The sequence below is a fragment of the Carassius auratus genome, chromosome 24, assembly GCF_003368295.1.
Source record: "Carassius auratus strain Wakin chromosome 24, ASM336829v1, whole genome shotgun sequence".
Lineage (NCBI taxonomy): Eukaryota > Metazoa > Chordata > Actinopteri > Cypriniformes > Cyprinidae > Carassius > Carassius auratus.
In genome coordinates this window covers 5308563-5323302 of record NC_039266.1, presented here as the reverse complement: position 1 = coordinate 5323302, position 14740 = coordinate 5308563, and the positions used below count along the sequence as shown (strand labels likewise).

The following is a 14740-nucleotide window of genomic DNA, read 5'->3' as shown; positions in this document are numbered from 1 at the left end:
ATTTTTTTACAGTATAATTCTGGCAATCACAGCTGCCGTGTTTTTTTTTTTGTTTGTTTTTTTTACTGTATATTTTACAGATTTTTTTCTTTTTTTGTACACTGTATGAATGTTCATAAGAAATAAAACATATGTAATAAGAGATCTTATAAAAGGGCTGTGGTATACATATCATTGTAGTGTGCATGTGTTTGAGCTATTTTAGAATCTGAGAAGATTCAAGCATTTACAGGCTTCATTTTTCCTATTGATCAGATTATTTCTGGTATGCCCCACTCCTTTTACTCCAATCAAAATGTAATTTAGATCGATCTCGGCCGGATAAGGTACATGAAGGCTTTTCTGATTTAGTTATTTATACAATTACTAACAGTTTTTTTTTTTTTTCTTTTTTTTTTTTTTGGGTGCAATGTACTTAGCTACTGCAAGGTTTTGACACTAAGTGGATTTTCAGTAATACAAGTCATGGCCAAAAGTTTTGGCAGTGACATAGATTTTGTGTTTTGCAAAGTTTGCTGCTTTAGTATTTGCAGATTATATTTCCACAAATTGTTATGTTATACTGAACAACAATGATAAACATATCATAAGCTTTAAAGGCTTTCATTGGAAATAAATATAATGAGTCAATATTTTCAGTGTTGACCCTTGTTCTTCATAACATCTGCAATTCACTCTGGCCTGCTGGATATTAGCTTCTGGGCCAAATCCTGACTGATGGTGATGCATTCTTTCCTTATTCATTCTCGGATTTGATCATAATTTGTGGGCTTCTGCTTGCCCACTCGCCTTTTGAGAACTGACAACAGGTTCTCTATGAGACTGAGATCTGGGGAGTTGCCTGGCCACAAATCCAAAATTGTAATTTAATGATATTCAAGCCACTTCTTTGTCACTCTTGCTTTGTGACATGGTGCTCCATCATGCAGGAAAATGTACAGATCATCACAATGATTGGAAGCACTTCTTCCCTCCTTTTATGGAAATCAGTCTACTCTTACAATATCTTTTTATGATTATCATGAATACTGTCCATGAACTTCCATCCACTTGCCACCAGAGGGTCCGATTATATTGGATCTCACACCCTGGACTACATTTCCCATGCTCCATTGTACTTATCACAAGTGCACCTGAAACCAATCACACACAGCTGCTACCAATAACACACAATATATAAATCAGTCTCACATCACCATTCACTGACAATCATTGTTTAGTGTTTATCCCTGATTCAATGATAGCTAAAAGAGCCAGTCCGTGTTTAATCTTGCCTTACCTATTTTCCTGTGTTTAGATTTAGATAGTGATTTTACTTGACTACTAATTATTCACACTTTCACATGTGCTGTTGGTATGATTAGTGGTAGCTGGTCATTTTGTGTCAGGATCAAAAAACAGTGATTTTTATTTTATAATTTAATTTTATTTATTTTTTTGTGAAAAGTTCATTTTATTTATTTTTGGCCAATAAAGCTTTTAACGATTATTTTGAAAGCATCTGATCACTACACAATAATCAAGAAACAATGGGAATGAACACCACAACAGCTTTAAGCAGCAAACTTTGCAATACACAAAATTTATGTCACTGCCAAAACTTTTGGCCATGATTTTACTCATCCAGTTTCACTGTCAAGAAGCAATTCATTTTAATTTAATGGAGGAATGCACATCCTTTACATTTCTTTTTATTTTATTTTAAAGTACAGACACTAGATGATCATTGGCAAAACTCAAAGGATAATTTTTTTGATCAGTGGTTGCCCTTTCATAGCTCATGAACATAATAACTTTTTATTATTAAAGGAAAGACATGAACGATAATTCGAAGTCACACAGAAGTACAGAATATTTTTTATTTGTATTTGTCATTGACATGTCTCACATCTCAAATATATATATAAAATTCTGAAAAGAAGGCTATTTTTCCATTTCATCACCACTTAATCTAGGTACTATAGAGGTGAAATAACCTATGAGAAATCTCATTTGTGATGTTTGTTTCAAGAGATATTTATATTGATTGGTCTATATGTTGCTGAAGTGTCTGTAAGTAAAGTTTAATCAGCAGAAGGATCAGTGTGTTCTCTCAGCAGAATATTTAATACGTTTGCTCTTAAGCAGTTTGATTGAAGCTCAGTCCAGCCCTGTACTGACTGATGCCTCTCACTCCATATCACTGAAACTACAATAACTCTTCTGAAAACATTTGTTTCAGAGTTGAAAAATGTATTAATTATGAAATTATTTAGATTCAGATTCACAGCAGCTATAAAATGTACACTTTTTTAGAGACATATTCCAGATACTTTAAACAAATATAATATGTATTCTTGTGCAAGTTCTGCCATGTTAGAAATAATTAGAGAAATGATAATCTATGTTATAATATCCACTTTTCCTTTAAATGATGGTTAAAATAATCTTAAATTCCCTTGTCCTCATTTGAGCTCTCTGTCAGTCTGAGCAACAGTTAAGTTATCTTTTATTTTATTTGATAGCTCTTTATTTCCATCCTGTTAGGTATCTTGTCATTTTGCTTGCCATTGGGCAAATAGGTTATAATTAATACAATTGATGCATCTTAACTACAGCATATAGTATAAATGACTGTCATGTTGCTTCAGTGGAAGAAAGGAAAATAAAAAGTGCATATATTGTATACAGTATTGTTCAAAGGGGAATGGCTCCAAAGTGATTAGTCATATTTGGTTGACTGACTCAAAAACAACGGTGTCCAAAATTGAACAGCCATGAGCCAATTTTCAGATTTCAATGTGTGCACTTCTGGGGGACCTGAGCCAAATGAGAAACTGGAATCAAGTTGAATTGAATTGTTAACAAATAGCCTTCTCCAGGTATTACAGACCTTTGTTCTTTTCCACTTCTTGCCCCAAGAGAAGCCCTGCTGTGAGTTATACTGGAGCAAGACAAAACCCAGACACTCAGACAATCAAAAGATCTACTTCTTGCTCCAGGCAAAATCACAAATCTCTGCTCCTCACAGTTGAAATGCTCTGGTCTCGGACACCATGAACACAGAAAAGAGACATGATGCCAGCACCAAACACGCTACTGAAGTTATACTAAATATCAGTGCTCTTGGAAGTTTGTCCAATTAAGTTTGCAATATACAGTTTGTGCAATTCATTTATAGGATTTGAACTAATGCTCAAAAAAGGTAACAATCAGTCTGTCCATTTAGGAAGCATAGATTTTGAAACCATTTCACCTACCTGAGAGGCAAAAGTGACAGTGAAGGCCACAGACAATTGCTCTCCCTCTTTATTATTGCCGACTGATTTGTCTCTATTTTTGTATTTTGTTGGAGTCATTCTCACTGCTTTAATAGCATGAGGCAGTACCTGCAACCAAATCAGGTTGCACAGGTAGTCCATGTTCATGGGATTACAGAGATCTCCCAAGTAGCAGTAAACGTCTCGGGCTACGCATGTAATCCTAGTTCCCCAAGAGGGAACAAGATGCTGTGCCCCTGGGGGACAAATGGGGTAATGCCACCAGTATGAACAGTAGGGCTGGGAATCACTGGGTACTTTACGATACGATACGATACGCAACACATTGCTCACGATATGATAATATCACGATATGGCGATAATCAATATATTATCAGTAATAACTCACAATATATCATGTTTTAAGAAATAAGAAGTTTTTTTTTTTTTAATTAGTAAAATGAGTCTCCATTTATTTATTTGTGGATAAAACAAAAACAAGTTGTGACTTAGTTGCAACAAAACAGTCACAGACACTATTTTAGTGTAACATTGCTGCAATCAGTAGTAATACTATGTCTTCGACAAACGGTGACACCATTTGGGTGCAAAACAGCTGTAAGGCTGAGGACAGATTCAGTGTAAACAATACTATATGATTGTCCTTCATAAACATGAACAGTGACACTATTAAGTGCAAGAAACATAAACCTTTGGGCTACTGCTTTCAAATAAAAAATAAAATATATCAGGGATAAAGTACATCTAAAATGTACCTAACTTAAAGTGCATTCAAAAATAAACATTTTTCAGAACAAAATAGAAAACAGCTTCATGTGATGCGTTTTATATGTTCATATTTTTCTTGAGAAAGAGGAGTTGGTCAGCATGTTCAGGAGTGAGTGAACTTCTTTGGGCACTGATAATATCTCCTGCAGTTGAAAAGACCCTCTCAGCTGCTACACTGGTCCCAGGAATACACAAATGCATATGGGGAGCGACCTCCCATGGTCCCACAAAACACAACCAGGAGAGTACCCTCGAAACCATGAGCTGGCGGCCATCTTGTGCTGTGGTGTTGGGCTGGCTTCCATCTTGCCTCGTGGTGCTGGGTTGGCGGCCATCCTGTGCAATGATGCTGGGTCAGCCCCTCTCCGTCCACAATGGTGAGACGGCGGTTCCCATCCGTACTCAGTGTCGACGGGGGGCCATATTGGAGAGTGTTGCCGGACCTCCTCTCGACCAGTCATTCCTGAGCGACCTCCCATGGTCCCACAAAACACAACCAGGTGAGTACCCTCGAAACCATTCCTCACCCGCTCGGTGACTGAGGAGGAAATATGAATAGACATGCCGTGGATCTCTATTGACGATTGTGTACCAGAGAGTCACAGGAGAGAGTAGATCTAATTGCAAGTATTTATTAAATCAAGGGTAATCCAAATCGTGGTCGAACAAGCCAAGGTAAAAGCCAAACAGACAGTCCAAAATAAACAAACAAATAAACAAAGGAGGGAACAGGAAAGGGAACTCGGAAGACGAGAGGTTAGGGTGAATCTCGGAAGATGAGAAGATGAAGGAGAATCTCGGATGACGAGAAGGCTGATAACACGAAGGGTAAGGACTCCAAACAACAGGGAAAGACTGGTATTTAAAGGTGCACTGGTGCAATTAACAGGAGTGCAATTACTGTGAAGACAGGACCAGACTAGAGGAATTCTAGTGCCTACGGTGAAGTGCCTAAGGGGAAGTGAGCCCACTAGTGGACACCCAGGAAAACAGAGACTAGAGGGCGTGACAATTTCAAATTTAGTTTGAATTTGAAATAACAATTTTTCTTCTTATTTATTTATTTTTTCTTATTTGTTATGTTTATTAGGGTTGTATGTACATATAATTTTGTTAAATTAATATTTATTGCATATTTCAGTTTAATGATACTGTGCACCTTCTATGTATCTTATTGTTTAAAAGCTGCTTGTATTAGGCTTTTTTTCATCATGTTATTTCCTTATCACCACCTGCTTTTAGCGGTTACCAGAGTATTACAAAGGTACAAAACAGATTTCACTGTACACTGTTAAAGAGTTGGATTCCCATGCTAAACATGGACAAAGTTTCAAAAATTAAGTTGTACGTTTGAAGGAGTATTTTTTGTTCCCAAAATACTCCTTCCGGTTTGTCAAAAGTTTCAGAAAGTTTTTTTTTCGAGTATGGCTCTGTGTGACGTTAGATGGAGCGGAATTTCCTTATATGGGTCCTGAGGGCACGTCTGCCGGAAGAGCGTTTTTGTTTGTTCCCTACATTTCGAAGATGCTTGTTTTACAAACAAGGCCCAGTTTGACGACGGATTTGCGTATCATTTATTTCTTAAGGATGATGCAATCCCAACGAAAAAGGGTCACGATCGTGTGTTGGAACCGCAGGCGGTGAGTAAAATGGCTTAAAATATCTCTGCCTCCTTGTTAGTGCGTCCCCTCCCATGCCGGAGACCCCGGTTCGAGCCCCGCTTGGAGCGAGTCGTTGCTGCTGCTGCTCTCGTTCAGTTTCAGCCTCGGGATCTGATTCTGGATCATAAATAAATGGCTGAATCTGACTGTAAGCCATGGTTTGTTTTGGATGATGGTTTTTCCCTCACGATAATGTCACAGCTTCCACATGCTCTCAACGCAAAAGCCTACTGGCGCTCGTGATTCTTTAGCTCCGCCCACAGGTCACATCTCCAGCCAGTCGTGTTTTTCCGGGATAAATCGGTACAGACTATCCTTCTCTTATGAATATAATAAAACTAAAGACTTTTTGGAGTTATGAAGGATTCAGTACTACTCTATAGGTACTCAAGATTAACAAGATATTGAGTGAAAACGAGCATTTCACCCCCCCTTTAAATTATGGTATTAAACTGTAAATTTAAGGTTAAACCATTAAACCTAAAATGGTGTTACCATATTTTTTTACAGTATAATTCTGGCAATCACAGCTGCCGTGTTTTTTTTTTTGTTTGTTTTTTTTACTGTATATTTTACAGATTTTTTTCTTTTTTTGTACACTGTATGAATGTTCATAAGAAATAAAACATATGTAATAAGAGATCTTATAAAAGGGCTGTGGTATACATATCATTGTAGTGTGCATGTGTTTGAGCTATTTTAGAATCTGAGAAGATTCAAGCATTTACAGGCTTCATTTTTCCTATTGATCAGATTATTTCTGGTATGCCCCACTCCTTTTACTCCAATCAAAATGTAATTTAGATCGATCTCGGCCGGATAAGGTACATGAAGGCTTTTCTGATTTAGTTATTTATACAATTACTAACAGTTTTTTTTTTTTTTCTTTTTTTTTTTTTTGGGTGCAATGTACTTAGCTACTGCAAGGTTTTGACACTAAGTGGATTTTCAGTAATACAAGTCATGGCCAAAAGTTTTGGCAGTGACATAGATTTTGTGTTTTGCAAAGTTTGCTGCTTTAGTATTTGCAGATTATATTTCCACAAATTGTTATGTTATACTGAACAACAATGATAAACATATCATAAGCTTTAAAGGCTTTCATTGGAAATAAATATAATGAGTCAATATTTTCAGTGTTGACCCTTGTTCTTCATAACATCTGCAATTCACTCTGGCCTGCTGGATATTAGCTTCTGGGCCAAATCCTGACTGATGGTGATGCATTCTTTCCTTATTCATTCTCGGATTTGATCATAATTTGTGGGCTTCTGCTTGCCCACTCGCCTTTTGAGAACTGACAACAGGTTCTCTATGAGACTGAGATCTGGGGAGTTGCCTGGCCACAAATCCAAAATTGTAATTTAATGATATTCAAGCCACTTCTTTGTCACTCTTGCTTTGTGACATGGTGCTCCATCATGCAGGAAAATGTACAGATCATCACAATGATTGGAAGCACTTCTTCCCTCCTTTTATGGAAATCAGTCTACTCTTACAATATCTTTTTATGATTATCATGAATACTGTCCATGAACTTCCATCCACTTGCCACCAGAGGGTCCGATTATATTGGATCTCACACCCTGGACTACATTTCCCATGCTCCATTGTACTTATCACAAGTGCACCTGAAACCAATCACACACAGCTGCTACCAATAACACACAATATATAAATCAGTCTCACATCACCATTCACTGACAATCATTGTTTAGTGTTTATCCCTGATTCAATGATAGCTAAAAGAGCCAGTCCGTGTTTAATCTTGCCTTACCTATTTTCCTGTGTTTAGATTTAGATAGTGATTTTACTTGACTACTAATTATTCACACTTTCACATGTGCTGTTGGTATGATTAGTGGTAGCTGGTCATTTTGTGTCAGGATCAAAAAACAGTGATTTTTATTTTATAATTTAATTTTATTTATTTTTTTGTGAAAAGTTCATTTTATTTATTTTTGGCCAATAAAGCTTTTAACGATTATTTTGAAAGCATCTGATCACTACACAATAATCAAGAAACAATGGGAATGAACACCACAACAGCTTTAAGCAGCAAACTTTGCAATACACAAAATTTATGTCACTGCCAAAACTTTTGGCCATGATTTTACTCATCCAGTTTCACTGTCAAGAAGCAATTCATTTTAATTTAATGGAGGAATGCACATCCTTTACATTTCTTTTTATTTTATTTTAAAGTACAGACACTAGATGATCATTGGCAAAACTCAAAGGATAATTTTTTTGATCAGTGGTTGCCCTTTCATAGCTCATGAACATAATAACTTTTTATTATTAAAGGAAAGACATGAACGATAATTCGAAGTCACACAGAAGTACAGAATATTTTTTATTTGTATTTGTCATTGACATGTCTCACATCTCAAATATATATATAAAATTCTGAAAAGAAGGCTATTTTTCCATTTCATCACCACTTAATCTAGGTACTATAGAGGTGAAATAACCTATGAGAAATCTCATTTGTGATGTTTGTTTCAAGAGATATTTATATTGATTGGTCTATATGTTGCTGAAGTGTCTGTAAGTAAAGTTTAATCAGCAGAAGGATCAGTGTGTTCTCTCAGCAGAATATTTAATACGTTTGCTCTTAAGCAGTTTGATTGAAGCTCAGTCCAGCCCTGTACTGACTGATGCCTCTCACTCCATATCACTGAAACTACAATAACTCTTCTGAAAACATTTGTTTCAGAGTTGAAAAATGTATTAATTATGAAATTATTTAGATTCAGATTCACAGCAGCTATAAAATGTACACTTTTTTAGAGACATATTCCAGATACTTTAAACAAATATAATATGTATTCTTGTGCAAGTTCTGCCATGTTAGAAATAATTAGAGAAATGATAATCTATGTTATAATATCCACTTTTCCTTTAAATGATGGTTAAAATAATCTTAAATTCCCTTGTCCTCATTTGAGCTCTCTGTCAGTCTGAGCAACAGTTAAGTTATCTTTTATTTTATTTGATAGCTCTTTATTTCCATCCTGTTAGGTATCTTGTCATTTTGCTTGCCATTGGGCAAATAGGTTATAATTAATACAATTGATGCATCTTAACTACAGCATATAGTATAAATGACTGTCATGTTGCTTCAGTGGAAGAAAGGAAAATAAAAAGTGCATATATTGTATACAGTATTGTTCAAAGGGGAATGGCTCCAAAGTGATTAGTCATATTTGGTTGACTGACTCAAAAACAACGGTGTCCAAAATTGAACAGCCATGAGCCAATTTTCAGATTTCAATGTGTGCACTTCTGGGGGACCTGAGCCAAATGAGAAACTGGAATCAAGTTGAATTGAATTGTTAACAAATAGCCTTCTCCAGGTATTACAGACCTTTGTTCTTTTCCACTTCTTGCCCCAAGAGAAGCCCTGCTGTGAGTTATACTGGAGCAAGACAAAACCCAGACACTCAGACAATCAAAAGATCTACTTCTTGCTCCAGGCAAAATCACAAATCTCTGCTCCTCACAGTTGAAATGCTCTGGTCTCGGACACCATGAACACAGAAAAGAGACATGATGCCAGCACCAAACACGCTACTGAAGTTATACTAAATATCAGTGCTCTTGGAAGTTTGTCCAATTAAGTTTGCAATATACAGTTTGTGCAATTCATTTATAGGATTTGAACTAATGCTCAAAAAAGGTAACAATCAGTCTGTCCATTTAGGAAGCATAGATTTTGAAACCATTTCACCTACCTGAGAGGCAAAAGTGACAGTGAAGGCCACAGACAATTGCTCTCCCTCTTTATTATTGCCGACTGATTTGTCTCTATTTTTGTATTTTGTTGGAGTCATTCTCACTGCTTTAATAGCATGAGGCAGTACCTGCAACCAAATCAGGTTGCACAGGTAGTCCATGTTCATGGGATTACAGAGATCTCCCAAGTAGCAGTAAACGTCTCGGGCTACGCATGTAATCCTAGTTCCCCAAGAGGGAACAAGATGCTGTGCCCCTGGGGGACAAATGGGGTAATGCCACCAGTATGAACAGTAGGGCTGGGAATCACTGGGTACTTTACGATACGATACGATACGCAACACATTGCTCACGATATGATAATATCACGATATGGCGATAATCAATATATTATCAGTAATAACTCACAATATATCATGTTTTAAGAAATAAGAAGTTTTTTTTTTTTTAATTAGTAAAATGAGTCTCCATTTATTTATTTGTGGATAAAACAAAAACAAGTTGTGACTTAGTTGCAACAAAACAGTCACAGACACTATTTTAGTGTAACATTGCTGCAATCAGTAGTAATACTATGTCTTCGACAAACGGTGACACCATTTGGGTGCAAAACAGCTGTAAGGCTGAGGACAGATTCAGTGTAAACAATACTATATGATTGTCCTTCATAAACATGAACAGTGACACTATTAAGTGCAAGAAACATAAACCTTTGGGCTACTGCTTTCAAATAAAAAATAAAATATATCAGGGATAAAGTACATCTAAAATGTACCTAACTTAAAGTGCATTCAAAAATAAACATTTTTCAGAACAAAATAGAAAACAGCTTCATGTGATGCGTTTTATATGTTCATATTTTTCTTGAGAAAGAGGAGTTGGTCAGCATGTTCAGGAGTGAGTGAACTTCTTTGGGCACTGATAATATCTCCTGCAGTTGAAAAGACCCTCTCAGCTGCTACACTGGTCCCAGGAATACACAAATGCATATGGGCCAGCTTGGAAAGGAGAGGGAACACATGTTGCTGAGATTTCCACCACAACAGTGGATCTTCAGTGAGAGGCAGAGAAGGAGCATCTTGATATTGTTTTATCTCCTTCTCTGCAATTGAGGTTGCTGATGTAGAGACATAAGAGGTCTTCTTGAAGGTCTGACCAAGAAGATCAACAAGTGCAGACTTTCTTTTTTTTGCTGTGCAGGTCTCCTCTTCCTCTAAATCCCCCTGAACATCACCACAAGGCACTGGATCATCCTCTTTTAAAGCTGCAGCTTTTGACTGTAGTTTTGCATAAGTGTCTTGCACTTCTTCAGGTGACAGAAATAAAAGGGATTTAAATCTAGGGTCCAGGGCTGAGGACATGCGTAGGAGACCTTTTTCCACCTCTGATTGATATCTCTTTGAAAGGTCTTGATTGATGGCTCCCTTAATCTCTCGAACCAGAGGGGAATCTTCTTCAGTGCTGGTTGTGTCTCGCAGCAGTTGGGCATGAAGAGGAGCAACCACTGAAATGGTGGGATTCTTTTCCTCACACATGATATTTGTTGCCACAAGCATTGGTCTAAATGCTTCCACCATCTCTTCAGCACTTGAGATGTCATTCTCTGTCAGAGCACAGTCAGTCACATTCTTTCTCACCTTAAGAAAAAAAAAAGAAAAATACAATTTATTAATAAAATGTATATAATTAGTGTTCTTTATTTTAAAGAAAATAAAGCATGAACTGTATGATGTAATCTAATGTTTTTATTTGGAGTTTATATATACAGTATATACCTATTTAATATGTATAAAGTATTTATTCATTGTTTATTCATTGTATCAAGCAAGTTTATATCATATGAATTAGTATTTATTTACAAACTTATTAATGTGTACACGATAAATTATTCACATTTATTACACATATAGATTACAACTTCTACATTGCAAACGTTTCTTACCTCTGGTGATAAGAGGGCAGCACAGACAGCTGGCTGTTGCTCAAGAAACCTGGAGATCATCTCATAGGCACTATTCCAACGAACAGGCATGTCCGTTATGAGCTTGTGAAGGGGGAGGCCAAGGAGTTCCTGGTTTCTTTTCAGTGCTTCTGCTCCAGTTGTGCTTCGATGAAAGAATGTTGAGATCCTCCTAACTTTGACAAGTACCTTGGTAACAGCAGCTATTTTCAGCGCACGTTGGGATGCAAGATTTAAAACATGAGCAAAACATCTAACATGTTGGTATCCTGTCAAGTCCATTGCTACACGCATGTTTGATGCGTTGTCGGTGACAACCAACAACTTCTTCTTAGCGTCAAGATTCCACTCCCCCACTGCGGCTTTCAGTACATCGGCAATGTGTGTCCCAGTGTGCGTTTCGTGCATTGCTCGGGTTTGCAGGACATATGACTTAATTTCCCAGTCTTCGTTTATAAAATGTACAGTGACCGTTATGTAGGACTCTGTGGCTCTCGATGTCCATCCGTCACACGTGAGCCCTACTCTTTCTGCCGACTGGAGTGCCGACTCAACTTTAGCCGTGGTCTGGTCATAAAGTGCCGGAATCATTTTTTCAGCAAAATATTTCCGAGAGGGAATATCAAAGCGTGGCTCTAAGATATTCATTAAAAAGCAGAACCCTTCGTTCTCCACCTCGCTGTACGGACGGAGCCCTTTACACATGTAAACAGCGATCCCATTTGTGATTGACTTTGCCCTAGCAGAACAAGGTGGTAGCTTTGCCTTTGCCAAGGTGTGTCGGCTTTGAGCCAGCACCAACCACGGCTTTCTCTCAGACCTCCGGGTGATGCCGCGAGAGGTGGCTGTGCATGTTGGTTGTGTTTCCCGTGTAGCGGACTTTTGCAAAGCAGTTCTTGCATATTGTGTAGTCCTTTTCTAGCTTTGCCCCGTCAGCACTGTTATAAAATCCAAAGTAAGTCCACACTTTGGATTTAAATGTTGCTGGAGCGTCCTTTAACTTCTTGCTCTCACTTCTACTTTTCTCGCTTGACTCCGCCATTTCAAGTGTGTGTACGTCTTCTTTTACGCTCACAACACAACAGCCAAACTCGCATCGAGCGCCCCCTATCTACTTCTGGAGAAGGGTCAAGGCATAATGAATACTAATAGAGCGTTTTATAACGACTTTTAAGATCGATACTTGGCAAGAGCGCATCGAGAATCGATCGCGGGAGAAAATATCGCGATATATTGCCATATCGATATTTTGGCGCACCCCTAATGAACAGTCTCTGAAACACATGTGAAACAACGCCAATCATATTGGTCCACATGGCCCATGACGTCATAGACGGGGTGCCCGGAAGTATAAAAGGGCACCTGCTGAATACATCACCAACTTAGTTGTCTGAAAGAGACATAAACAGGCAGGCCAAAGGCATGGCGAGGGGTGCAGCATCTCGTTCCCTCTACGCCACAACCTCTAGGGGGGACACTGGGGAACAAATCCAACCATGACACACTGAGTCGCGAGCCTGTCCACCTGGTGGGAGAGCACCAAGAATGCAACATACGCCAAAACTTCCCTTAGAAAGGGGCCAGGCCACTGACACCACAGGCTGCTTAAATAATCAGGCAGAAATGGGGAGACCCTGATTAGATCAAGGGGAGCACCCCACCCAAGTTAACCCTCTGGGGTCAAAGAGTGTTTTGGGGGCCTGAAGAAGTTTTGACATGCCCTGAATTTTGGAATTTTTCAGTTGCTTATAAACATATAAATGGCTAAAGTTTGAAAACACTGTAGTCACTACAAACTGGGGTACAATAATATGTAAATATCATTTATATACATGATTGTGTTTTTGAGAAAAAAAAAAAAAAACGTTTATGCGTGGTTAGTGAAAAAATAAAATTTTGAAGTCAGGTGTGTGACTGAGAGGGAAGAGTTACAAGAAAATAACTTGTGATTCACTTGCAAGTGCAGTTAAACAGTTTATTAGGAACAATCAAAGCTGACTTTCAAAACTTAACTTTTAGCATCATTACTCACACAGTCCTTCAGAAATCATTCTAATATTTTGATTTGCTACTCAAAATTTTATTATTATTATTATTATTATTATTATTATTATTAATGTTGAGGTGAGAATGATAATTTTAGCAATTGTATGAATAGGAAGTTCAGAAGAACAGCATTGTTTGTAACATGATTACTGTATTTATCATCACTTGTGTGTTAAATAAAAGTTGTAATTTCTATATAAACTGACTCCAACCTTTTGAATGTATAGTGTTACACTTGGAGTAAGACTGGAGTAATAATGCAGAAAATTTTGCTTTGATCATAAGAATAAATACAATTTTAAAATATAAATAAAATGGAAAGGAGTTCTTTTAAATAGTAAAAATATTTCACAATATTTCTGCTTTAGCAAATGCAACTTTATATATTTTGGATAAAATAAATGCAGGCTTGGTGAGCAGAAGATAATTCTTAACAAAAACATGAAAAATCTTACTGTTCAAAAGCTTTCGACTGGTATTGTGTATATAAATGAACAATACTTACCAGGCATTTCCAAAGTGATACTGTTTATGTGCTCTGAAGTACTTGCTTTGCAACAGGTTCTTTTGCACTGTTTTCATCATATCTGCAATAAAAAGTAAGCATGCTGTTTACACAAATATACTACATTATTAACATTATTGTAATGCTAACTGATAATTTATTTCCTATAAGTAGTAATATATAGGAAAAAATAAAAAATAACACAATTACAAAATAGAACATTTATTATCAGTGATATTTACAGCTTACTTGATACATTTACACCTCAGATGATCAAAAACACCAATGACCTGGGGTCTGTACCATGAAGCTAGATTAGCTGGCTAGCCAGGTAAGTTTCAGGTTAGTTTGCACCAATCCTGGCTTTAAGGTACCACGTAAGTGGCTTAGTTTTTAACGGAATTCATTGCCATAGTAACTTACACTCCACGGCTAACCTGCTCCGGGGCAGCTTATGTTCTGGGTTAGAGATCTCAAACTGAAGTTGGACCAGTCAGATGTGAGAGAAGTGACACATGTCTGACACAAAGTCACTCCAGTTTATCTTGCTCCATATTAAAGGTCACTAATGCTAAAAAAAAAAAAGAAAAAAAAAAAGAAGAAGAAGAAGTCTAGCTTTAATGATAATTACAGAGTCATTTTATGATTTATATAATTATTGTGATTCATATTAGTATTATTATTATTTATATTTTATAGTTTTAACAGTTATTTTAATTTGTTTATTTAAAATAATATTAATGTATACATATCATGTATAATATAAATAAGCTGCAGTATCAAAATATTGCACTGTTTAAAA

The 14740-nt window shown here is 36.9% G+C and overlaps 1 protein-coding gene across 2 annotated transcripts; it reads right to left on the bottom strand.

Moving 5' to 3' along the window:
• Positions 1-3534: 3534 nt before the first annotated feature.
• LOC113042168 (zinc finger BED domain-containing protein 1-like) lies at positions 3535-12170 on the bottom strand. Of its 2 annotated transcripts, XM_026200781.1 has the most exons (3): positions 11370-12147; positions 10356-11064; positions 3535-4168 (listed from the first exon to the last, which is right to left on the bottom strand). In XM_026200781.1, the coding sequence occupies exons 1-3, from the start codon at positions 12090-12092 to the stop codon at positions 4086-4088; spliced, it is 1515 nt and encodes a 504-aa protein (XP_026056566.1). In that variant the 5' UTR covers positions 12093-12147; the 3' UTR covers positions 3535-4085. The 2 variants fall into 2 exon arrangements, with proteins under 2 accessions (XP_026056566.1, XP_026056567.1); XM_026200782.1 differs by lacking the exon at positions 3535-4168 and having other exon boundaries at positions 10238-11064; positions 11370-12170.
• Between the last annotated feature and the right edge of the window lie 2570 nt (positions 12171-14740).